Source organism: Excalfactoria chinensis, chromosome 15 (genome assembly GCF_039878825.1).
Source record: "Excalfactoria chinensis isolate bCotChi1 chromosome 15, bCotChi1.hap2, whole genome shotgun sequence".
Taxonomy (NCBI): domain Eukaryota; kingdom Metazoa; phylum Chordata; class Aves; order Galliformes; family Phasianidae; genus Excalfactoria; species Excalfactoria chinensis.
In genome coordinates, this window is record NC_092839.1 from 831,637 (window position 1) to 858,077 (window position 26,441).

The window sequence follows — 26,441 nt, forward strand, 5'->3', positions numbered from 1 at the left end:
CAGGCTCCAGACAAACCAAGTGAGGTATTTCTGAAGTGGGTTTTAATCTGTTGGAGCAGCTCCCTCCATTTGTGGCTCTTTACCCGTGTGTTTTTGTGTTCATATATTCACTGTGTAAATGAATTTCTGGCCATCTTGCACTGATTCAGAGCATCTTGCTGAACATCTCCTAATTGTAAAGAGAGATACTGCTGTGCGTTCATAAACGTGGACTGCTCAGGTGAGCTGTGCTTTGAGCTGTGTTTAAGTTTTGTGTTTCTTTCTGACCTGGAGAAGGGCTTACAGTCCCAGAAGCTTGTGGAAGTTGTTTTTCTTTTCTCCCCCAATAGTTGAACAAAAGATGCTACCTCAATCTGCAGATCTAACATGGAGATACTGGGAGGTTGAAAGAGAAGAAATGGGGTCAGTAAAGAGGAGAGATTGGGGTAATGGGGTCTCTTGGCAGTTCCTAAATAAGCCACTGCTTTCAAGGCTCTTGTTTGCTGGGCTGCAGTGTGAGCTTGTGACTGCAGGCTGTGCTGCCCAGGGGAGGCTGGTGTATGTGTGCAGCCTGCTGCACTTCTGGGCAGGGTTTGTCTTCGCTGGAGGCTGAGCCAGGCGCTCAAGTTGCTGAGGGGGCACTCTGTAATAACGTGGGTTATTATCATTTTACTTTTCAAGTCTTGCATGTGATCCAGAGTAATTGGATTATTAGGGCTTAACTGCTAATGATTGTTTTCAGGTCTGTGTGTACTCTTAGACCCTCTCCAGCAGTCAGCTAAACCCCATCAGCTTAAATTGCTGTGAAGGAGGTTCAGAAAAGAATCTAGGCTTTAGTTCCATGGTGCTTGCTAAAACAAATATGATGTTCTTTACAGCTGCATTTGTCATCAGCTAATAGCACAATACCATCTAACAAAGACTTAATCACATCTTATGGTATGGAGCCCCTTTCTTTAGAACATTTTAAGTTGTTAAGTGTTTCTTTGGATTTCGTGGCTGTAGCACTGCAATACCAGGCACAGAGTAGGGAACAATTTCTGCCATTTTCCAAACATGTCAGGCACGGAGCCTGCCAGGGGGCGGGCAGAGATATTGGATTCGAAGAAATCCAGAAATAACCGAGGCATTCATTTCCAAGTGCTGTATCAGCACTGTCTTCAATATAAATTCTGCCTAAGTTAGTAAGGGAAAGACGTGCATGTAATGTTGCAGTGAGGTAATATTAAATGTGGGGATGGCTGTTCCTTTCTCTCCAGGTGAGTGCTGGCAGGCTCACCTCTGCAAAGGGTACATGGTGAAAAGGCTTCTGTCGAGCTGGGTGCTCGACTGCTTACTGCTCGGCACTGGGAAAGCCCTTCTCTGAACAACACGCACCAGTTTCTGGGAAGTTGTCTCTGTTCAGAGCTGTTGCTGTGTGTCAGAGGGGAGGAGTTAGGCTTTGGTTTAGGCATGTGTGTTACCTTGTATGGAATTTAGATATCGTTCATGGGGAAGGTTTCCTTACCAGTGTCAGAAGCACAGACCGTAGTGGTGATAACCTCTTTGTTCAGAGAGAGCAGTATTTTAGTGCGCTGGGGAAGAAGCTTCAACAGCATCAGAGGGAGACTCAGGCTTCTCTGAAGTATGCTTTGAAGTACAGAGGAAATAGCATTGGGTGCTGTCCCATTGCTGTCCTTGGGCACTGGCTCCTGAGCTGCACCAGCAGAGAGGTGAGAGCTTACAGTGCTCAGAGCCGGAGCAGCTCTTAGTGTTGTTACTCTGGAAACTGGGAAATATTATTCAGAAGGAGAGAAGTAGAATTTTAATATTAAACCTGTTATTTTGACAAATTAACATCTGCCTGAAAAATCCACCAGGAGGTGAATTTCTGCTTCGTCTCAGCCCTCAGCATGAAGTATCTGACTTGAGTGCTTATTAACCAGTTTTAGAAAGTGAGATTTTAAGTAGTGCTGATGTCTGGCTCTAGCTGGTGTTATTTTGTGCTTTCACTTTTCCTTTTATTCTGATCTACGGTGTTTTCATGTAAAAAATCTCACGGATTGTGTATCTACCTTCCACTACGTAAAAAGGCATTAGAGAAGGCAAACCAGGCTCTTCTTAGAGGTTTGCAGTGGGAGCTACAACAAGGGAGATTCCCGCTGAATACAAGGAAACAATTCTCCTCATGAGGGTGGTGTGTAATGCTGGAGTTGACGTGCTTCAATGTTTTCAAATCTCCAGGCTTTGAGGTTGCTCCTCCCCGGTGTAAGGAGGCAATGCTGGATGACCCTGAGGGTTACACATGAAACCCACCTGGTGAGTCAGCCTCACACAGAAGTAGGGTACTGAAGCAAAGTCAGGTGTATTGGCACCTTCAGCTACTTCAGACAGAAGTCTTTGTGTTTTGTTCAGCGCTTTGTTTGCAGTATTTAGATGTTCTAGTTGGAGTGGACATGTTACCATGGATTTCCAGTCTAAATATCATCCTTAATGGTGTGATGTATTTTTTTTTTTAATTATCTTGAAGTTTTTAAGTAATGTACCTTAAACTAATAAGTTATGTGAAGCTCTCTTACATGGTGATGCTGGGGATGTTTTTGCTGTATCCCAGGTATGTAAGACTGAAATCAACTTGATAGGAGTCACCTTAACTTACATATATTAGAATCCAAGATCATGTAGTCCACCTACCATCAATATCTCTCACTAGACCACGTTTCTCAGTACTCCATCAGAACGTTTCTTGGCCACCTCTAGGCTCAGTAATTCCACCACCTCCTTGGGCAGCCCCTTCCAGCACCTGGCCATTCTGTCTGAGAAGTATTTCCTAACATCCAACCTGAATAATAGAGGCTGTTCCCTCTTGTCCTGTTACTGTTCACGTCTCCTGAAGTTATTTACCCCCAAAGCTTTGAATAGTTGAGCTGTGATCTCCTGAATGGGACATATCCCCACTCCTTGCTCCTGTTCCCACCATGGAAAAGCACTACTCTGTGAAGTTCTACAAATTCAGCAAGAATGAAAATGTGACTTCAAATTGTTCTCTTTGGTGAGTTTTAGCCATCAGACATTTCTACAAGTGCAGAACCACCTGCTGTTGCTGTGGATGCTCCAGCTGCCATGCTCTGTGTCACAAAGCATGCTGCTGTGGGGCTTCCCTGGTGCTTCCAGAGGTGCTGCTGATGCCACGGATTTCGCTGGGTGGCTGTGATGGCTCTCCCAGTCCTCACTGCCTGTTTTACACAGCAGCCTTTGGGTGAACTCATCTATTCTCTAGTTGGCTTTCTGTCATGCTACAGCATTCAGCCAAATGGCATGGTGCGTTCTAATTAAAAGCAGATCTTTCAGTAATACTCTTCAAAGTTTCTTTCACATGGAATAATGCTTCCTACGAGTGCAACTGTAATGAGCCCTGCCCCAGTTTGCTCCTGAGAAACACATCACTGTGTCTTTGTGTGCTCAGTGTCACTGGACAGCGTTTGGCATGGGTATATCACAGCGAGCATCGCACTTCCCTGCTCTAGTCGTGCAGATATTTACAGAGTGCTCCCAAAGCTCCTGAGAAGGGGTGTTCGCTAGAGCTGGAGGGAGATATGGTGAGTGGCTGCATCCCATATCTTTCAGCCATCTCCAAAACAAGACAGATGGCCTGTTTTATCAAAGGGTTTCTGTCTGCTTTGGGAATTTGTAACATGAATGCCCATGCTGATATGTATGAGGTGCTGATGCATAGATATCTCCAGCTACCTGTGTTGAGGGAGAACCGCACAGGCTGTGGTGAGTGACTGCCCTTGATGTTAGACATGCACGTTCATCAGCTTGGACTGCAGGGTTTGGAGCTGACATCAGAGATGGCTCATTACACAGTACTGTGAGCGATCTGTGCAACTGTCAAAGCAAATTCATATGGCATGCCCTAACCATACATATGTCTGTAGTCTGCACAACTTGGAGACTTTCTTATCATTCTTCTCAGCACATTGATAATCACATGCTTCAGGTTTTTCTTCTGTGGTTAAAAATCCATTTTCTTAGCTCAGGTTAACTTGACAATTGAGTCCGCAGTTCTGTGACGTTACTTGAGCTTTATTAATGATTTTCCTGGGAGGCAGATCGTGCTGCCACTCCATTCTCGTAGTTCTTGCTACATACCTTGAGTAGATCCTGATGTTCTCATGATACCCTGATAGCGCTATGTGGGGCAGGGCTGGGTTCTGGCTGCATGGGGACAGTGTGGGGGAGCTGAGAGCCTGCTGTCCATGTTCAGAAATGCTGAGAGGAAAATTTTGTTCCCTGCAGCAAGGCAGCTCAGGTCAGCAAATTGAATTCTGCCTTATATTCTGTCTAAATAGATAAGAGCAGTCATGCTGTTCTCCTTCCCCATGTACCGGCTGGTAGTGCCATGGGCATGTACACTGTTGACTCTGTGATTAAACCTAGCACTAACCCTGCCAAAAAATGATTTTATTTTTATTTTTTATTTTTTGCAAGTGGATCTCGAACAAGGTCTTCATGCAGGACAGATGCAGAAAAAATGTGGTGTGTGAGGAGCCAAAGGTGCATTTTCATCAGTCAGGTTAAAGGTGGAAATTACTCCAAAATGGAGTTCCAGCCTGCAGAGCGAGCAGCTCGCCTTGTTTCTGTGCTGTCAGCCTGGCGAAGGGAGGAGGAAGGAGTTTCTGCCTGGCTCAGGGATGGAGGGCAGGAGCACCACTTCTGGCCGCAACTCACAATTGTATTAAATGAGTAATGAAATTACATCCTGAATTGATTCTTCGTTGCCCCATATCCATTACTGGCTTTAACTGTGTTAATTTGAGTCGTCTTTCTTCTGTTGGCCAGCTGCCTGAGGAGGAGCAGGACTTGAAAATTCAACGTGATGCACAGAAGGGTGTTTTCTGCTCGGAAATGAATTCATAGGCTGGAAATGATGGAGGGGGCGGCAGCAAGCAGTAACCATAGCGTTGAAGTAATGACACTAATGGCAGAGAAGAGGTTGTCCTTCAGGTGGTGCAGGCTGGGCAGGCAGCCAAGCTGAAGCTCTTGTTCCGGGGAGCTCCGAGGAGTGGTGCTACGTGGGGAAAGCAGCAGCTTTTAATGGGAAGGAGAAGAGAGATAAAGGAATAAAAAACATAGATTCCTGCACAACACGGCCATGTTAGCTACCTGAGTGTGCTGGTGCCAGGCCCAGCTGTGTTGGTTGCTGAGCAGTAGACGTGATTTTGTGCCCACTCCAAGGCCAGGTTGTCCAGACTGGACTGGATCACAGTGTGCATGCCAAGAGGTGAGATCAGAACTACTGAGTGCAACTCCTTTCCTGATTGATAGATCTTATTAAATCAGTTCTAGGTTGCGTAATTTATATATGTGAATCTATGTAGAATGCATTTCTGATCCATCTTTTAGTGGAACACTTTGCTCAATGGAACGCATATTCAAATTTGCTGTTGTTGTTTTTTTTTAATGTTAAGACTCACAGTCAGTAGGGAACATGATTAGAACAAAGCAGTTTGAAAATAAAACTGCAAAAGGAATGAAAGGATCTGGTGGAAAGCAGCCAGAGCTGATATAAGCTGCTTGAGTGTAAGCCAGTGCATCGGCTGGGAGACAGGGGCTCGGTGTGTGCTCTGCCTCTGCGTGCCTGGGAGCTTAATGGTGTTGGATGGGACGAGTAGGGAGGTGCAGCAGTTGTAGTCAGTGCTGATGGAGAAGCAGGGGATATTTCCCCTGCAGATGAGTCCTTTGCGTGAAGCCTCCAGGAGCCCTCACACTCCCTGGGTGGGATGTCTGGCGCTCCAAGGCTTGTGGGAGCAGGTGACCCAGGAGATGGGAAAACCTCCTTGCACAGATCCATTCAAACATGTCCTTCACTGTAAGACTGGTTAAAACGGCTCTGTGGTTTAGTTTGAGCTCTGTGAGCTGCTGGGTAATGCAATAGATATTAGATATTGCATTAGAGTTGTGCCACTGGAGATTATAGCACGAGATGTCACCTGTATGAGCTGTATTTGTGGTGGCAGTAGGCACTGCTGCTTTTGTCTGTGATGAAGGAAACAGCTGGTTAAGGGGAATGCTGCAAAGCTTTTGGAAGATAACCACGAGCAGAAAAGATGCTGTTGGAGACAGTAATCTGCAGCTTTTTTTTAGCAGTAATCTGGTATTCCAGTTCATAGCCTGGGTATCCCTCCCTGCTTGAAATCTCTTTGGGCTGTTTTGTAGAGGGGAGCTCTACACAGTTTCAGTGCTTTGTTGGGACTGCTCCAGGTAACCAAAGCAGGCTTTTCCATTTTTCTTCCATTCTTGCTCAGTCAACCCTGTAGTGGGTACCAGTGAATTCAGGTGGTGACAGGAGGACATTCTGCGAGCTGAGCTCAGTCGCATGACTGGCAGTGGGACATTTCTCATAGTTAAAATTGGGTGCCTCCTCCAAAAGTAACAGAGAGCTGAACACAAACTTCTTCCTTCCCAAACTATTGTTAGATATAGGGCACATTTAAACTCATCAGCAAGTATATTTTGTAGGTGATGTTTCTGTCCTGGTGGTAGTCCAGATTTAAGGGAGGCAAAGCCATGCTGCTTTGGAAAGAAGCTGCAGCTGCACACGTGCAGGAGCTGGTGTGGTGCTGTGGGAGCAGAACATGGCTTCTCTGCTTAGGGTCACAGTTTGTGTTAGCAGTGGAGCACCTTGTGATGCATTCCCAAAAATACATGAGCTGGAACGCAGAAAGCGAGTAACCTAAGAAAATATTTGAAGGCAGATTTGGACCCTTTGCCTGCTTTGCTGGAAGTTGACTGCATCAGACAGTGTTTCAGTGCAGGGCATGGAGCAGCCTATGCAGGTGGTCAGGAGCATGCTGCTGGCATGAAGCAAACGGGGGTGAGGAGGTGCATCCATGCTGTTCACAGACCTCAGAGGCCATACATGAAGCCTACTGTACTTACGATCAATAGCCAAGCCTAAGGTCTGCCCAGCCAAAGTGAGCAGCCTGCCATGCAGCTCATCTTCCAGTACGTGCCTTGGGAGAGGTATAGACAGGAAATCATAGTGAAAAGCTGTGCAGTGCACACAGCTAAAGAGTACCTCAACTGCAAGCATGAGGAATCATAGAATCATAGAATTATCGAATGACCTGGGTTGAAAAGGATGTGGTGAGGCACCATGCCAAAGGCTTTGCAGAGGTCCAGGTAGATGACATCCATCGCCCTTCCCCTGTCCACTGAAGCTGCCGCTCCATCATAGAAGGCCACCAGATTCTGCTTTTGTGCAGGCTGCAGGTTTGGGGGTTGTTCCCATCTCCCTTTGCACCCCCAAGAGTGGTGCTTCTCTTTTCTATCCCATCAGGAGCAGGAGCTGTTTGAAGCAGTGCTGGGAGCCACAGCCCACGTGTCCTGTGTGTGAGCAGTCCATGCCTAGAGAGGCTCCCAGCCACCCTGCTGTGTGCCAGCAAGGCAGTGTGTGTTTAGGTGTGTCTAATGCCATGTTTTGTAGCACAGCTTCATTGCTGTCTTGTGTGATTTTCTCCCAGCGTGACTAGCATGTAAAGCAGGAGTATAACAGGTTATGGAGTTAGCACATTGCGCTAAGATGAATGAACAAAACTTTTCGGCCTCTAACAACAGTGCTGTGATGCGGAGGTCCTAGAGGATCCCCAGCAGCAGAATCCAGCCCTTACAGCCTGTCACCCCACAGGATGTATCACCAAGCACTCCAAATGAAGTCATAGCACCCGCCAGCCGTGTGTAGGGCACAGCTGTAGTGCTCTGATGGGAGCACAGCTTCCTTTGTTACAAATTGAAATGCTGGGAATTGAGAGCACCCTTATGGAATAAGCACTCAAGCACGCATTTCTGATTGCAGCTAGAAGTAGGTAGTCGCTTTCTATTTGAGTCTCACCTGCCTTGTTCTCTGCAGCCTTCTGCATCCTACCCTGGTGGCCAGGCTCCATGTTACTTATTTACCAAATGGCTTTCCTCAGTCCTTTGTATTACTGGTTTTCAAAGAGCACAGAATCTATTCCAGTGGGAAGCCTTTGGAAAGGCGTGGGTGGTTTAATTTGGGGGAATTTGTGGGTATTTATAGCCATATATAAATGGAGCCAAGGGGAATACTTGCAAAGTAGGTGGTGCTGGGACGTTTTTAGAAAAATGTACAATTTCCACATGGATCATTCCAGGCAAACCTTTTGCTTTCTTGTAGCCTATTTTCTATTGAGCTCATCTGTTTCTGGCAAATATTTATGATGCTTTGTTGTGGCATTTTAAACTTATTTTCAGGTTATGAAATGACATGTTTGTTTCTTTAAATAGGAGCAGTAGAGGGAGAAAATGGGTTGTTTTCTGGGCAGAAGTGTCTGGGGATCATTTAAGAGGCATCTTAAATAGTGCAGTCCAAAACACGGACTCACCGGGTGGTGTGCAGTAAGTCAGTCATCCTGCACTCAGGAGAGATGCTGCTGTTTCATTCCAGGACTGTGCAGGCCTGGGTGCCCTGTGGATTCCCACAGGTCAGGGACACCGAATGGAACTGTCTGCGCAGTATTTATACACAGAAGTCACAGAGTTAGTAATTTTCCAGTCTGCTCTCCTCACCACGCTTGGTTGGTGGTTTTCATACAACTGTAGCACTGCTGACTTCATACTTCCCCAGCGTCGTGGTTTTATGACACCCTACTACACATGCTTATGAAAGGCCTTCACCTGCACAGGAGCCTTTCTGGCCTAAGGGTGTGATTTTTAGCATCATAATGAAGGCACTTCAGCTGAGGATTCACAGACCTTGGGTTTTCTTGCCAAGTTGGCAGCATCCCCGGAGTATCCTGATTAATGTTCCACTCAAGGCCTGCTGGCTCTGGGAAGTCCGTGGTTAAGGACACCCAGTGTTTGTTCTCCTGCCTCACACAATGGTAGCTCAGTTTGTTTAGAATGGTTCAGCGCAGTTGGAGCAGAGGACAGCACAGCTCTCCTCACCCTTCACTTTGCCTCTGCATTTGGGGAAGCTCGTTGCCAGGTCCCTCTGCTACAAAGCGCTCTCTCTTGAGAAATGTTAGTGCTTTCTCAGACAAACGTGCCACTTTGCTGTGTTTCCAGCCAGAAGGTGAGTTGCTGTTAGCGTAGCACAGTGCCCAGGTGTAGTTATAGTAGGTAATGGTATAGAGCCACTGAGATCCCATGCTGGAGTACAGTTACCAGGCTGGGCTGAGGGCCATCACACTCAGCCTGCTAAGACCTTGGAAAGAGAAAGTGTGTGCATCTGCCTCCAGAAGAAGCAGGTTCAGATGAAGCCTAGGGGCTGTCACAGACCTTTCCCAGAAAGTTCAGTAATCAAAAGGAAAAAAGCTACCAAACTGCTGCTAAGCAGTGCATGGGGCCCTGCACCTTTTCCTTCAAAAAGCCTTTGAAAAGCTTAGTGCTTCTGCAAAAGCAGGAAAAAAATCAGATTTTCTGGATGAATAGATTAGAGTAACAGATTAGAAAAGAAATCTGCCATTTTACCACTCTGATTTAATCTTTCTGCAGGATTTGGGTCTCAGTTTGGCGATGCTGGTGGCCCTACAGAAGGCTGTGCTCCATAGCCTGGGGCATGGCCTGCCCTGATGGTGCTGCAGGCCTGCAGAGCAGCTCCTGCTCCTCCGTCATGCTTCCCTCTGGGAGTGGTGCCTTTATTTGTGCCCACTTGGTGTTGTGAAAGATTGAATTAGGTCAGACTTCCTTGAGAGAGGAGAGGCTGAGCCCAGCATCTCAAACCGCAGCCTTCCTGCTGCTGTCCAGTAAGCATGGGGCGGGTACAGCACGGCAGGAGCACAGCAGTCTGTTGGATTAGCCCTGAGCCCCCCTATTGCAAACAGTATTTAGAGCAGGAAGATAAACATCAGATTAGTTTCAGTGTAATGTTGTTTACTGTGTGCACTGCAACTGCATCTACAGTCCAAGTATGAAACTGAGGTTGATGAGATGAAAGCTTGTAATAATCCTTACTTCCAACATCTACTTAGTTTTTTATTATTCTCATACAACAAATGATTTGCAGACTAGTGCATGTGATACACAGAATCTCCCTCTGGACAATGGGTGCTTCGAGGACTGCTACACTTATATCAGTAGCAAAGATGTTGGGGGCAGAATGGTGCAGTTGTTACTGTAGGTATGGCTCACGGGAAGCTTAGAGCAGCAGCTGGGAAGCTCTCGTGTGAGTATCTCTGAGTGATCTAACGCAGCAGTTGCTACTCAGAGTTCTCTGCTCAGTGATGGGGGTGCTCCGCCTCCCTGTTGTCTGCAGACATGCAGGGGTGAGCCTGGGACTCACAGGGGAATAAGTGCTGCAGGTAGTTGAGCTTTGTGATGCTTGTTTAAAACTCCTTTGATGCCTATGAGGTAGTGGGATCCTTGTCCTGAATTTTGGACAGAACCAGGTAGATATTGAGCTCTCAACCAGTTCCAGGGTGTATGGAAATTGTTATTCCTTAGAACAAAATATCTCTAGTTTCAGTAACTCCTTGCCACAATTAGAGCTAGCTCATCCTCTGGAGCCTGCTGTCTACCCATATAACTGTTTATATACTGTTCAGGACTGAACAAAAAATCAGAAAAAGAAACTAATTTAGTTGCTCAGAGCAAAGGAGCTTGAAGAGAGGGATGTTTCTAAGGCTGGTTTTCACAGGGAAAGGGCACAGTGATTTGTGTTTTGCCAGCCTGGCTTCAGCCACATCAGAGTTAGTCCTGGCACAGGGGAATAAGAGAAGGCCCAGCCTGTGTGCTGTGCTGTGCTGGGAGGGAGGCCCTCCTTCCTGGGCAGTGCGTGTGACTGTGAGGTTACAGGAGCTGCAGCAGCACAGTTGCAGTGCTCTTGTTCCACTTTTTTCTTCTGCGGTTTGCAGCAGTATCATGTTGTACAAAGAATTTGATTTGTGATGGCATCTGAGTCTTTTTCTAGCACACTCAGCTAGCATCCAGGAAGCCCACCACATGCCTATTCTTGTCCCTCCTTATGTCTCTGACTTCTTGATTTTATCTGAAGTAGTACGTACAGCTTTCCTAAAGAGTGAAATAATCTGCATATTAGCCCTCCTTGAAACACTGGCATTGTCAGAATTCATGAACTCAGTTTTTCACTCTGCTGATCAGTCATCTCAGTTCATTTCCAGGCAGCCTACAGCAGTGTGTAGAAGTGGAGCCAAGCTTTCTGAATAAAAAGACATGAGCTTTCTAGGATGATTTCTGGGGGGGCAGACAATGTGCGGGGACACTGTGAGCAAGCACAACCATTTGCATGCATTCTCCTATTACAGATACTGCATGTTGTGCTGAGAACCAGCTGCTGGAAGGTTTCAGTTTGGGCATATGTGTGTCTAATGAAAGAGCTTGCAGCATTCTTTGCCCAGCATCTTTTGTAATTCTGTTGCTAACCATATGTGTTTGTTTCAGAATCGCTCACTGGCTGCTGTGAGGGTTAAGTGATTCCACTTACGGCACCATGGATGAGCTGCAGGATGTTCAATTGACAGAGATCAAACCACTTCTGAACGACAAGGTAACATTAGCTGCTCTGTTGCTCTCACAGCTGGACTCCAGCTGACTTGGTGTCTACCAGGGAGCCCTGGTTGTCTGCTTACAGTTGGAAGTACCTGAAGCAGTAAAAACAGTAATTGCTTCCCCACTCTGGTAATGCACCACAGTATGACCTTCCAAGGCTTCAGGGAAAGAAGGACCACTGCAAGTTCAAGGCAGTTTGATATCCCAGCCAAGCAGTGCATCGTGTCAGTACTGGGCTTTGTGAAGGAGTGTTAGAAGTCAGAAAGGTGATGCCATTCTTGGTGTGGCTGAGCTTTAGAACCTCTGGTAACTCCATCCTAGAGAAACCTTGGCTTGTAACACATTTTTTTAACTTTTGTCATCTTGTCTTTCCACATTATCTGTGGTGCTAACCTATGAACAGAAAGGCAAATACAAAGTGGTATTTCATTTCCTTGCCTTGATTTTGACGTTACAGAGAATATATAACATTGTAGTAGGAAAAAAGCACACAGATAGCTCCAGAACTGGGCCGAGCACAGCACAGGGATGAGAAATAAGCTGTGGCTCTGATCTTTAAACTTTCTTTTAACAAAATTAATGCCTCAGGGAGCTACCATCTCTGAGGTCTGGTCCTCACTGATACTTTCAGGCTTTGTGTAATACACACATACTTTCTAGACATAGTTTGTGGACATGTGGAGGTGATGCCATAACCTGTTGTACTCTGCTGCATATCAGAGTCCAGGAAGTACTAAGCTGGCAATTCACTCAGATTTTTGCTGATCAACCCAGTTTAGAGATAGGATTTCATGAACCAAAATGAATTAATGTCCAGAAACAATACAGTTAAAACTCTTAAGGTGCTTGTGGACTCTTCATATACAAAAGTTACTGTACAGAGACAGTGAGCAATGGCATCTTAATGCTCAAGCTCTAAAAACAGTGGAGTTGACTGGGATATGGAAGTGGGTACAGCTTGGTCACTTAGTGTCTGATCTTTAGGAACTGCTAGTAGAAAACGTAGAATCCTGACTTTGATTTGTCTTGCATCTGAGTCAGTGAAAGACTGCAAGCCTTGCTTTTAAAGAATCCAAACGCTCTAGCATTTGTGTGTAAGTTAAGCCTAGAAACAACTGCAGGGAAGGAAAAAGCATTGGACTCTATGCAATCACCTTAGTCAGGCTCCCTAAAATGCAGTAGAGAAAAAATCAACTTAAAATGTTCCCATTTAGCTGAAAGACAGAAAAAGGGAGCACTGTCTGCAACATCACCAGGAAACCTACCCAGTGACACTTAATAATTCCTGCTCTTGCTGGATGTTCAGAGATTTTGAATGGTGGCTGTGTAAATCAGATGCTCTTAAGACAAAATGGGATAGTGGATGGTTTGCATTTCTTGACCTTTAGTTCTAATGCCTTCAGGCTAACAATTACAATGATAACAACTGTTTAAGCAAAGATGGTTGACAAAACAAAACCAAGAGTGCAGTGTTACGTTAATTTCCATTCCAAATTTTTTACTACTTCTGATTGCTTTGTATTCTGGCAAATGTAACTATTAAAAAAGCCTCACTGAAAAGCTACTGAAACTGCTTAATTCAGGAGATCCCAGTCCACCTTGAGGAATGTCCTTTCATGATTCCAGTTAGCTCTTTGCCTTTGGGGTGCAGCCATCATACGTTCAGAGGATTGGAAGATGTGCCTTACTCTCAGATATTGATGTGTTAAAATCATATATCCAGGAGTCAGGACATGTCAACACTAATTCTGTGTGTGCACCTTAGTATTCTTTGCTTTGTCACACTACCAGGAATCCTCCTTTTCTCTGCAGAAATTCAAATCAGCCTTCACTTCTTCATTTACCACAGACCATCCAAGTCCAGCACTGGGTATAGAAATCTCTTGTTTCCTCACACATTGGTTTTTTTCAGTTCTTATTCACTGTGGTCAACTGAATTTTTTCTTTACGTCCCAGTAGATGTAGATGGAGACTCTACTGGCTGTGTTTGGCACAGCAAAGAAAGAGACATAGAGCTGTTGGAAATCTCTAATTTAGGATCTCATGCTGAAATGAGGGCTGCTTTTATGTTGTTTTCCTACATCCTGAGAATCCGATTCTTTGTGCCACATCTGAAACAGATGACATAGTTCAGTACTTAACACTTCGGGGTTCGTAGTTCAGGTATGCAGGTATATAAGATTTGTATGTCACAAACTGAAGAATGTGGTTGGTAACCTGTGCTCTTACTAACTGTGATGAAGCCTGGGATAGGGGAACGGCCATCTGTTCACATGTGGGAGGCAGTTAGGGTACCTGGCTGCTAGAAGTGTTTGGGGTACCTTAGTTGCTCATACGTGGCCCTAGTTGTAATTTTAACACTAAGACGCAATATCTTAGTAAGCTAGAATGCTGCCTCAGGTGCTTTGCCCCAGCCCTGTGCAGTGTCTGACAGCACTCAGTAGGGTCACCTTCCCTGCCAGGCTGTGATGAAGCAGGGTCTCTGAGCAGACCCTTAGTGGTGCTGTTGCTCTGTTTTGGGGCGCTGTGCTGAAGTCTGTTTTTTGTTTTTTTAACAGAATGCGGCTCGCAACTTCCAGGACTTCGACTGCCAGGTGAGACAAGCACAGGTGCCAAGGATCTGTGGCCTTCCTGTGGCCCATCAGGCATGGAAAAGTTGTGTCTTCATGTTAATTCCTTATAAGGTTTAAGAACTTGAACATGTCTGTTTGACAGAAACAGCCCTTCACCCTCTCACCAGAGCCTGTTACTGTGTGCTGTGAGGAGCAGGCTGCTCTGCAGTGGGCTGTGGAAGGCATTTTCTTGGAGAGATGCGATCTGCTGATGAGATGCAGGTCTGTCACGTCCCATCTGGTTCACTGAGTGGGAAAGGAGGAGCGTGCATGCCCTGCCTGTTTGTGTTGAGAGGAGTTGGAAAGCACTGAGTGTTACTGCTGCCCCAGTTACAGCACCTGCTAAGCCTGGGTCATGGTGAAGTTGGGCTCGCCTTAGGGGGGTTTCCTTCTCAGAGCAGTGGGCAGATGAGCCTCAGCACTGCGGCTGCTATAGCAATAATTCTTTCAGAGGAACAGTTGCACCACAAGCCTTCAAGATGCAGGATGCATCTAGGCAGAGCACAGTGCTGAGATGACGTGGTGTGCTTTATAGAGCATGGGCTCGTTTCCCATGCTGACTTTCCTGTAGTGGTTACACAGCACGGGACGGGCACCCATGGCTGTATTACCCCAGCAGTGCAGCTGGGGGTGGGTCTGTCAATGTCACAAGGTAGCTCTGAATGAAAGTGTGTCAATGTGGATGAGTGTAGGAAACCTTATGCAAGCCTATGCAGTGCAGAATTGTAATAAGAAGGCAGTTTGTATTTTTTCCATGTCTTGATATAGGACATTGCAAGTACATCCCATCTGGGCAGGCACACGTCACTGAACTGCTTAGCATGATTCCTTGTGACTTATAATGTTATTTTAAAGTCTACAAAACTAAAAATTACCGGTCTTAGTGTGTTGTAACTGGAGTGTGCAGTCTCAGAAGCAGTAATGGTGATTTTTCTGGCTTAAATAGGTTTTAATAAGAGTGTGTGTAAAGGTAGCTAATGGGCTTGAAAAGCACTTCCCAGCACCATCTTGTCTCTACATTTCTGCATCTTTTCCATCTCTGCAAGAGGCTCAGTATACTCCCATGTAGGGTCAGTGAAAGGGCAAAAATAGGCACAGTATGTCTGAGCAGTTTGGGGGTGGCTGCAAGGAGGCTGTGGGGGTGGGCAGTAGCAACCTTGGGGAGCCAGAGGGACCCAGGGGAGCATGGCTGGTAAGGACACGCCTGTTGCTTGCCTGTGTTTGATTAAGATCAGCAGTGAACGGGTGGCCATGACAACAGTTGGGCAGGAGATGAGATGTTCCTTGCAGGAGCCTCTTGGCAATTCATTTAGATGTTTGGTTTTTTTTTCCAGCAATAAGTTACATGGTGTCTCTTGTGATTGCCCATGTCCCAGCCTCACCTTCCTCCACATTTCCTACAAGGTGTAGTATTTGGGGCTGTACTAGGGCTGGCTGAGGCCCTGGCAGATGCCAGAGAGACAGTTGGTGGGTTGGCTCCTTGTGTGTTCTGCCTCAGTTGCTAGTAAATGAGCAGTGCTTAAACTTAGAAGCCCATCTCTTGTTGCCTTGTGCAAAACTACTACTGGCTTTTTGATCTGGTAAAGCACGGCTAGCTGCCTTGTCCAGGGCCCTGTGGAAGTGGTATGATTTTTCTTCACCTGTGCTTCTGAAGCAGAAACTCAAAGTGAAGGAGGTTGCTGCGGCTTTCAGAGGAATTAAGACGCTGTTGTATAACTTAAAGGCTCTTGAGTAAGGATATCATTTGTCTGGAGTCCTGCAGGGCAGAGGAGCCTTGGAGACAGAATCATTCTGACAGAGCAGGTAGAAGCTGCCCACAAATTGCTGAGGGCTGGTGTTCCAGTTCCAGCTCAGTAATGTTCTCCATCAGCTGCAGCACCTGCAGGAGCCCTGTCTGGTTCTGAGACAGAGTTCAGGGGATTCGTGGGATGGATTTATATTATCTTACATGATTTATTGTTTGCACTGGGAGAGCACAGCATCAGTGATGAAACACTTGCATTTCAGGCCTTTTCACTTTTCTAACAATGTCCAAACAGCCGCTTTAAGTGGAGATAAAGCTGTGTCTGTGCCTGGGCTCATAGCTGGTTTCATCATCTTGCTCATTTTCACACAACTGAAAAAGTCACCCTCAGATCTGATCCAGTGAACGAGGCTTCTGTTTAGCACGTTGTTTTTTCTCAAGTTCTATCAGTGGGTGGTTTGCAGGACAGACCTGTGAGCAGCAGCCCTGCGGTGCAGGCAGAGGAGCTGAGCGGGCCTGGCAGTGCGGAGGTGGCCATCCGCATCTCCGGCTGTGCTCACGCTGCCAGCAGTGAGCAGGGCTGCTAGAGCAGTGCTGTGGTCAGGCTGGAGCCCACCCAGCAGCCTCAGAGCCTGTTTGTCCTTCAGTGCCTCTGGGGCTCCTTCTGGTAGCTGGAGTTACAGTGTTTTCTGGAGTTGGTCAGTGTTTGTAATTGGGAGAAGTGCTTGGTTTGATCCCAGCTGGTGAGGGTGCAGTTGGCCTGAGCACTGATTCTGGGGGTTGTGTGGTGCCAGGCACACAGGTTAGGGATGCTATAAAGCTCTGGCATGTGTCACTTCTCCAGGTGACAAACATTTAAGGCTTATAACATCTTACCCTCCTCTGGAAAAGAGTGGATGCTGGCATTGTGAAGTTCTATTAATTTCCCAGTGTATTTGTTTTCAGTTTGGAGTGACTTGCTAGGACTGGGTCTGCATAAGTTAATGCCCACTGTCTGTCCCACTTGGCAGCAAGGTGCTACAAACACAGCCCTCTACAGAGCAAACATCCTCTTGCCTCTGAAGTTTGTTATTCTGAGTTAGTGTGGAGTGAAGAAGGTTTTAGCTTGGCTGCATCACAGTGCCTTTCAGATACAGGTGCCCTGGTTTTCTTGTGTTGTGTATCTACAAGCAAGTGCAGTTAACCCTGACAAATAACAGGTGGCCTGGGCATCAGCTGAAGCAACCCCCACATAATCTGATAACTGTTTGCAGTGGAGATAAAGAGGAAAGCTAGCATGGTGGCTTAGGGGTCTTTATCAATATGAATCTAGGTTATTCTCAGAAATGAAACATATTAACCTAAATCTGGGACCTGCATTTTGTTTGAAAGCTATGTGTACCCTAATGAAATCTATGTTTGGCTTCTTCTCATGTTAGCAGGCAGATGGTGGATTAAATGCTCTGGGTTGTTGAGGGACAGATGGTGTGGTGACCTACACAGTTAATAGAGCTGTGCTTGTGCTTTGTGCTTTTATTATTATCCGCAGACCCTCTTTAGCTGCTTTGAGGTGTTCCAAGTTAGCCTCAATCTCTTCCCCCTTCTCCAGGTGCTTTGCCTAAATACTGATAAAGGAATATGCTGGTATTTTTGTAAAACCAAACAAGTCAGTGTTACTTTTCAGTCTGACATAAGCTAGCATTTAACTTGATCTCTAGCTAGTACTTTGCCGCCCACGGGAAGGGAGAGAAGTGTTTTGCTCTCCAGCATGCACCAGGCAGATGAGGACCCGAGGTGTGGAGAGGGATTTGGGTTTTGGCAGAACGTTTGCAGAAAGCTCACAAGGTATGGAAGAGGTGGGAATAAGAAAATCCAGGACATGCATAGTTCAGCTGAAACAGAAAAGGCAAAACAAGTACAAACCCACAGAGCAAAGAAGGCTTCCCTGTACAACAACTTGCTGTGCATTTCTGGAATCAATTGGAAGTGTGGAGGTACTTGTTCTCCTGTTGGCATAGGCAATTCTACAGCAGAATGTTTGGAGTTTACTGAGCAGTTTTTTGTCACTTTTCTCTATTGGAAGGTATAATTTTTCAGTAAATAGATCTTTCTATTGACTTTATTTTGGTGAAGTTTTCCCACAAATACATATGTCATAAGCTTTGCAATCTGGATTTTTGAAAGCTTCATATCCTTGCCCAACTTCTTTGCTTTAATTTAGCTTGCAGGTGCAGTAGGAAATGGTATTCTGATGTTGTGGGGTGATTGGAAACCACACATCATGTGCAGTAGCTGATGTCACAGACATTGAGTAGAAACATCATAGAACATCCTGGATTAAAAGGAACTTTACAGCACCCCAACTCCTGCTGTGGGATTTTTGCCACCCACCAGATCATAGAATCAAAGAATCAGTGAGGTTGGAAAAGACCTCAAAGGTCATCTGACCCAACTGTCTGCCTACCACCAATATTGCCCACTAAAACATGTCCCTAAGTACCGCCCCGTTCAACACCCTGCACTTGGCCTTGCTGAACCTTACAAGGTTCAAAACTGGCCCCTTTCTCAATCCCGTCCAAGTCCATTTAAATGGTTTCCCTTCCTTTTGTTCTATCAGCTGTACCGCTCTGCTTGGGGTTGTCCCCAGGCTTGCTGAGAGTGCACTCAGTCTCACTGTGTAGGCTGTTGATAAAGGTGGTTCATTTTTTAATGAAGCCACTAAAGCCAGATTGTGGTAGCTACACGGCAGCCTTGAATACAAGGTGCTATAAAGCATCTTTTGTATGTTGCAGTGAAATAATACAAAACTTCATCACTTTGAGGAAGGATTTGCCTTCTCTGTATGAATACTGGGGGAGCTGTTCTCATCAGCACTGAAACATTTTGTCTAGGATATTGAAGACCTTTGTGCTACTAATTAGTACAGTGAGTTCTTTGATTCTCTTGTTGAAAGTGCTAGATGGAGATTAACAACAGCACAAGCAAGATTTTTTTTATGACTACTGAAGTAGAAGCTGCCCCTTATCTTTAGTATCACATCACTAACATACTGATTTTTGACTTCTGCTGACATGCCAACAACAGAAATACAAAGCTAACAATGATGAGAATTGAATTTTATTTCTGGTTTATTTATCGATAATTCTCATTTCTTGGGAAGCTTTCTCTCCAATTGCTCCCATCTCAGACTCTGTATCTAAAAGCTCCCTCTTTGTGTGACACTGCTGTATTGAGTTCTGGAGAGGTTTTGCTGGCTGGGCTTTACGTTACTCATACTGCTTATTGTTAAACGTTTGAACATGAACCTTCCGTGGGATTTATGTAAACACGCTCTTGCTTTCAGAATGCTCGTGACAATGCACTAAAGCTGCTGCCTATACAGATGAGGTATTGGAGGTTCCTGTGCTTTTTTTAAATTTTATTCCTGTCTGTGAGTTCTTTCAGCACAGCAAATGTATTTTATTGAGCTTTGGTTGAGAAAGGAATTTGCCTCCTTCCTGCCTTCAGAAAAATGAATGGTGCTTTCCCACTAACAGTGATTGATCTGTTTCCATCTGTTACACAACACCCGTTAATGGTGTTTCAGTGCAGCTAATGAGTAATTGCAATACTAGTTACAACTCAGTGCAGTTAGGCACAGTTCTGATTCCTGGGGACACTGCAGGTCTGGAAGCATGGAGCATCTCCTTGCTTTCAAAAGATTTTAAGATGTTCCTAGTCTTCAGCATTACACCAAAAAGCAGTTCAGCACGTTGTGTCTGCAGACAGGCTGATCTTGTTGGAAGTGTGACCCCTAGCTCGTCTTTCAAGTTGTTTGTGAGATGGTCTGTAGTGGTCATGCTAAAAGTTTTAGACTTGCCTGTGTATTATAGCACATTCAGGTCATGTTTGTATAGGGTTCATGTTTACAGTGATGTGTGTGTGCTGGATGTGGCACCTTGAGCCCACTGTTTAGGGGCCGGAGGCATTAGCCTCTTCTAGCCCTAGGAAAGGCTCATAACACTGAGTCAGCGTCAGAAGACTATGCTGACTCAAAACAGTGATGGCAGTGCTGGAAACAGCTGACCTGCTGCAAGGCTTTGGCAGACAAGAGCGGATCTCTCGGTGTGTTCATTGACCCTGAGCTAGGAAGCTGCAGTTTTCCTGTGTTAGCTGAGGAAGAGGGGATTTACTTTTGGAACACAAGGAGGAAGCATTACATATGCCTACACGCATGCTGAGTGCCTCTCTGAAGATCCTGAATACTTTTCTGGAGCACGAGAAAGCAGTGGCCTTACCAGCTTTACAGAACACAAGGATAGAGCAGGAGAGGGAAAAGCACAGTTCTTTCTTTGTTCCGTTTCCGGCTTGCAGGTGTTGTCATTAACTGCTTAGTTGCTATTGGGCTCAGTACCTTGTGGTCCTGGGGAGTTTGTTCTTTGATTTTGGAACCCAAGCCCAACCTGACAGCTACGTGTCTGTTAAAATGATTTCATTTTGGCTTTTTGGCTGCAGAGCCTTGACCTGTTCTCTGGCAGATTTTGGAAGTGACTTCCCATTTCCATCTGGTCTGACGGAGTATTACAAAGGGTTACGGATGGACCAACATTGTGCACCTTTGCAACAGCAGCACATGAAAGCTTGTTTGTATATAAAATAGTAGCTTGGGGATAGCCCAGCAGCACCTTTGTCCTCCGATGCTTTTGTGTTTATGTAACCAGATTACACATCCTGTTCTGCTGCTGCTCTTGGTTCTCACCCAGCGTTTCTCTAATTTAAGACTTAATCCAATTACACAAAGTACTCAAAGCCGTTGCCTGCTTGCATAGATCATATTGTGTTTTCTATTAATAAATTTCTGCTCTGTATGGAAATGAATAATTTAGTTCAAGATGTTGCTTTGAATCTGATTTAGGCTTGCTTCCCACGCAGCCATCTCCTTTAGCTCTACTATTTCCAAAATAATGTTGCACGGAGAGGAGGTGGTAAGCACTTGCATGCAAACTGCATTAAGGTCTGTGGTACTGTAATGGTAAGAGTTACCAGATGGTGATGCTTCATGGTTGTACAATTTCTTTTAGCTTATAGGCATGGTTTGTGTTGTTGTTGTTTTTAGTAATGTGTAGAAATTTGAGGGCAGCTGTAGCAAAGAGCAAGACAACACAATATCATAGAATCATATCATAGAGTGGTTTGGGTTGGAAGGGACCCTTAAGATCACCTCATTATAACCCCCTGCTGTAGGCAGGAACACCTCCCTCTAAACCAGGCTGCTCACAGCCCATCCAACCTGGCCTCAAGTGCTTCCAGAGAAGGGGCATCCACAGCCTCACTGGGCAACATGTTCTAGCGTGTCACCACCCTCACTGTAAGGAATTTCTTCCCAATATCTTGTCTAAATCCACTCTCTTCCAGTTTAAAACAGTTTCCTCTTGTCCTGTCACTACATGCTCTTATAAGAAGTCACTCTCCAGCTTCCCTGTTGGTGCTTTCAGGTACTGGAAGGTTGCTATGAGGTCCCCCTGGAGCCTTCTCTTCTCCAGACTGAAGAGTCCCAGCTCTCTCAGCCTGTCCTCACAGGGGAGGTGCTCCAGCCCTCTGATCATCTCCATGGCCCTCCTCTGGACCTGCTCCCACAGCTCCTTGTCCTTCTTGTGTCAGGGGCTCCAGAACTGGACTCCAGACCCCCAGGTGGGATCTCAAGAGGGCAGAGCAGAGGGGCAGAATCGCCTCCCTGTGTGATCTGCTGGTCACAGTGCTCTCGATGCAACCCAGGACAGGGCTGGCCTTCCGGGCTGCAAGCAGAATGTAGGCAGCAGGCACCTTGCTGCTTTATGTTCTGCCAGACCTGAAAGCATAAATAGATGATAGAAAAGGTTTAACAGGTATATTCTTTGTTTTCAGTCTCCAAATAAATTCTAATTTTTTCCAGGAAAATAATATTGAACTTTGAGCAGCCTCATACTGTGAGTAGAACTCATTTGGTAATGCCAGAAAGGAAGCTTAATAAATTAGTTGTGAAAAGAACTGCTAATTTGAATTCTCATTGTTAATCATTCCCACTGTGAAACAAATTGTTTACTTCAGACTTTAATAACTTCTAAACCTTAAGCTCTGGATCCTGTGCAGAGCTGTAGTGGAGGGAAGGCAGCTCAGAGAGGGGCTGCTGCAGCCCTGCTCCCAGCTCCCTCTGCTCACCACCCAGGGCTCTGAGCTCAAAGCAATCCTTACTGCCTCTGGAGCTGCTTTTGGAAGTTTCCTCTATCAGAGATGATTTTTCTTAATATTAGGAATCTTCTGTGACACCTAACACTGCTTCCCTTTCTGGCCAGGAGCAGCAGGCAGCAGTCAGAGAAGGTTCCCCCGGGTGAACTTTGTGCCGCATTGGGTATGTGTCCAGTTCTTCCCATCGTCAGCCCACAGTAAAACTTATACTTTGGCACTCACGTTTTGATGTGCATTTGCTTCCTCACTTTAAGAATCATTCAGAGATGTTAAGGCCAAATTGGATAATGTCACAACCTCATCTGACCTGCAGATCCCCAGCAAGGAATAGCTCCCAGCAATTCCTGTATCTGTGTTTTATCTAAAATGATTGAAAGTTGCTGTCAGGCTGTGTTTTACCACCTTCTGATGCTGAACTCTTTGAAGTTCACAGCATTTCCTTTTCTGAGACGTAAGGGGTCTGGCTAAAAGGAGCTGGGACCATAAGGCATGTGGCTGAAATCACAGGGCTTTTGGAGGCAGTCACTGGCATTGCTGGCCCTTCTCTGACTGTTGTCTGTGTTCTTCTGCCCAGCCCCTACCTGAGAGTAATGCTTAATGGTAGAGCTAGGGTGAGTTGAGTCAGTGCCTGTGCCACCATGTCTGCGCTCCTAGTGTGTGCCTTCCAGCTGAAGAAGTCCTGTGGCTGTAGGGTGAACTGCTTGTGATGTAGAGGGAAAAGGAAGCCTGCCCTGCACCCTGCTTGCAGTCTGTGTGACTGCTGGCTGCACTGGACACGGGAAGGGCAGGGTGCTGAGGGCAATTCTCCTCTCAACTGCACATCTTCAGGTTCTTTTGTTTGGGTTCTGCCAGTGGTTATTGTAATCTTGTCTGAGACCACAGCAGGGAGTTGAGGGCCTTCCTAGTGGACTCTGACAGTGGGAGCAATACGTGGATGAGGTGTGGGAGGAGGAGAAGGTAATTGCAGGTGGTGGAAGACGCAGATGGGTGTTGCAGGAAGTTTGTTGATCTGATTTGACTCTAAATTACTTCAGTGAACACCTTAGGTTTCCTTAAATTGAAATTCCAGGAATTTTTCCATAGGAAAATTATGCTTTGTCTCTAGTTTTGTCAATGACTTTGCAAGCTGGTCTCAGCTGCCCTCTGTCAGTCAGGCAGATACAACAGTAGGGCACCACGCTAAGACCCCATTCCTATATCCAAACTTCTTTGGAGCAATAGGGTTAGGGTCCCGGGGAGCAAAAGCAGAGATTCTGAGCAGGGAAAAAATACATGCAAAATATTCTTCAAAGAGCTGCTGTGTGTTGGGAACCACAACGTGCTTCAGGTCAACACCCTTTCCAGAAGAGAGCTTCACTGATTCTGGGCATGGAAGTTCAAACCAAGAGCTGCACAGAAATGGAAAATCTTGCTGAAGATAGTTTAGCTGGGCAGTTAAGATCCGCAATTTTGCAGCAGTGCTGGGATTTCTTAAGGACACCAAAATGCAGGGAAAGAGCAAAGGCTCCATCTATCTTGGCAGATGTGAGAAATGGTGCAGGGGAGCCAGCATGACTAAACAGAAGAGCATGGAGGCTGTTGAAAACAAAACAAAAAACAGAACAAAAAAAAACACCTTTTTTTGAAAAGCAGGAGAAATTGTAAAAGGTTACAAACTACAGCAGATTAAACAAACGGATAGAGCAGGCACAAAGGGAATTTGATGACTTGCAAGAGGGGGAAAATTGATTGTCCTATTTCAGAGCTATCAGCCATGGAAGTGTGTCAGAGTTCGGAGTGCTGCTGGCTGCTTGGGCTCTGAAGGAGGGACTTGGAGAAGATCTGGCTGTACCAGGAAAACAGAACTTAATTTCTTTGTTGTGTGTGAACTTGCCGTGGAAGCAGCTCAGAGGTTACCATGGTGGAGTCAGCAGAGAGCCTGCCTGAAACTGCAGTGCCCATTGCAGAGACTATAAAGCAAACAAAAGGCGTGCTTTGACAGCAGGGTGTCAGGGCTGCTTCTGTCAACCCAGAAGCAGTAAATGTGTTTAAGAACAGAATAGTTGAGTTGTTAAGGGAGAGGTTACCTTCCCCTGTTGAAGCTGCCTGGGGCTGCAGTGCTTCCCCTGTATCACAAGTTTTAAAAGGGGTCCCAGAGAAGATTTGGAAGTTTGGTGAGCAGCTGTACCTGGCAGGCTGGTACAGCTAGCAGACTGCAATTAGCATCCTGGGGATGAACATTGGGCATGGTGCTTGTGAGGGAAAGTTGTGGGGAGTGGTTGGTAACATGTAAATAAAGGCAATTGAATTGATGCAGCCTGCTTGGATTTCCAAAAGACAAGCTTCCCTACCAAAAGGCTCTTAAGGGGCTTTTGGGGCAGGGGATAAATTAGAGAGGTCCTTTCATGGATTAAATACTGGTTAAGGAACAGAGGTTAGTTATTTTCACGGTAGTATGAGGTCACTAGAGAGGTGCTTTGGAGAAATGTGGTGGGTCCTGTGCTGTTTAAACCTGTTCATAAATGACCTGGAAAAAGTGATGAAAGGTGTGGTGACGACCTTTATCTGCCTATGGATAAATGTAAACGTGGTGCTCATTGAGTCAAACCATGCTGCAGTGGAATGCAAGAGTGGACTCAGTCAGGGCTGGTGATAACCCGGAGGCTTAAGACATTACGAGAGATGAGTGGAAATGTCAGCGCAGGGCTCAAGGCTTTCAACAAAGCAAATCAATTCTTGTTTATCAGGAACAGAGAACAAAGCAACCTCATTGTGCTCCTGTATAAACCGGCAGCACACCCACATTTGACATTCTGCCAGCCCCTCCGCTTGGGAAGGACGGAGCGCGACGGGCAGCAGCAGTGCAGGCAGACAGAGGCTGCTGCACCACGGCAGCCATACAGGCTGGAGAACCTCAGCCAGGAGAGGGGAGGGGTGAAGGGCAATCCAGCTCACTGTTTGGTGCCACTGCTGTGGGTTGTGGCAATGGGGTTGGCTGCTTGCTGCCTTCCAAGCTGAGGGCAAAACCAGCTGGTGCAAGAGGTGGGAAGGATGTTCCACCGCCCGCACATTACTGCTTTGGCTTTTCTGGTCTTAGGGTGACTGCAGAAGCCGTGCCTCTGGTCAGTTAAGGCTCTTTTCACCTACAGATGGTTGTAGGTTTGGAAAAAGAAGGGTCCAAGATGCACGTCTCTGGGGATGTGTCACTGCGTGCTTGCCCCATCCTGTTTACCAAAACATCCGCTCTTTCATTCAGACTAGCAGGGTTGCTGGACCTGTGGTGCAGCCAGCTCCAGTGCTCTGCCCTGCTCCGTCCCTGCTGCTCCTCCATCAGGGCGTTTCTCACACACACCCCAAGGGCGCTGCTAATTTCTGAACCGTGTTTGCTGGGCTTGGGCTGATCAATAGCAGCTGCCGGCATGTGGCCAGGGGCACGCTGCTGTGCGTCATGGGCTGGGCCCTGTGGCCAGCAAGAGCTGGCTGCTGCCTTTGCTCCTGCAGCAGTGCCTGCGGCTGCTGGCTGTTTTTTTCCTACTGTACAAATGAGGGCAGAAGATAACATCTCTTCAGAAAAACCTCTGACAGTTTCCAATCTCTAAGTGAGAATCAAAGCTTCTCAAGTATTTCAAAACACAGCATCTCTCGCCTTTACCTCCCTTATTTTGCAGAGTGCGCATTTGTTAAAATCTGACTGTCTCCTGGCCACATCTTTGCCACCTGCTGTGTTCTGTGCTGCTGACCAGCCCACTGCTCAGGCTGCTGCTGTGCAGCTGCAGAGAGCAGTCCTGGGGTCTCCATCGGGGATGCAGTGGTGCAGCATGTTGGATCTGGCCTGAGCTGGGACCAGAACCCACACGCAGCAGCACCTGAGAAACAAAGGAGGTTGGTGTCTGAGAGCTTCCAACACCAGAGCAGTGGGAAAACAGGCAGAACTTTAGGTGAGCAGTGGTTATGTGGGCAGTGCGACAAGGCAGGGCTGCGTACAGGGAGCTGTCTGTTGCAGCTGGGTTTGTCCGCTCCGTGCTTGGAATGGTAACAAACTAGTAATTAAATAATACCCTCTTCTGCTTTTCCTGGCCAATTTGAGGCAGTGACTGTTGTTGCCATCTAGAATGTGTTACCTAAGCTCTATATTAAGCACCTGCCTCATGCTATCCTTTGGCTCTGATATGTGGGAGAGCTGTGGAGGGAAGCAGGTGGCAGGGAAGCCGTGTGTGTTGTATAATGGTGTGACGTCTGAGCATGTTTTTGTCGTTTTCCACCACAGATGATGAGAAAAGCCCTATGGCTCCAGGGCATGATTTCAGAGAAATTGAAGTTCACTGGAAAAATGGAGCTGGAAAGTATGCAAGGAGCCTGGGAGTGCAGCTTGGTCTTCCCTGCCTAAGAAATCTTGGGAAGGAGATCAGCATGGTGTTGCAGTGTGTAGTTAA

At 46.3% G+C, this 26,441-nt stretch overlaps 1 protein-coding gene across 4 annotated transcripts in view; it reads left to right on the plus strand.

The window, feature by feature from the left end:
- The window catches only part of NDRG3 (NDRG family member 3), a 52,813-nt gene that overhangs the window by 11,505 nt on the left and 14,867 nt on the right, over positions 1-26,441 (plus strand). For all 4 annotated transcript variants that reach the window (XM_072349776.1, XM_072349774.1, XM_072349773.1 and 1 more), the window contains exons 2-3: positions 11,383-11,488; positions 14,049-14,084. In XM_072349776.1, the coding sequence (XP_072205877.1) occupies positions 11,432-11,488; positions 14,049-14,084 (93 nt within the window). In that variant the 5' untranslated portion in view covers positions 11,383-11,431. The remainder of the gene's footprint in view (positions 1-11,382; positions 11,489-14,048; positions 14,085-26,441) is intronic.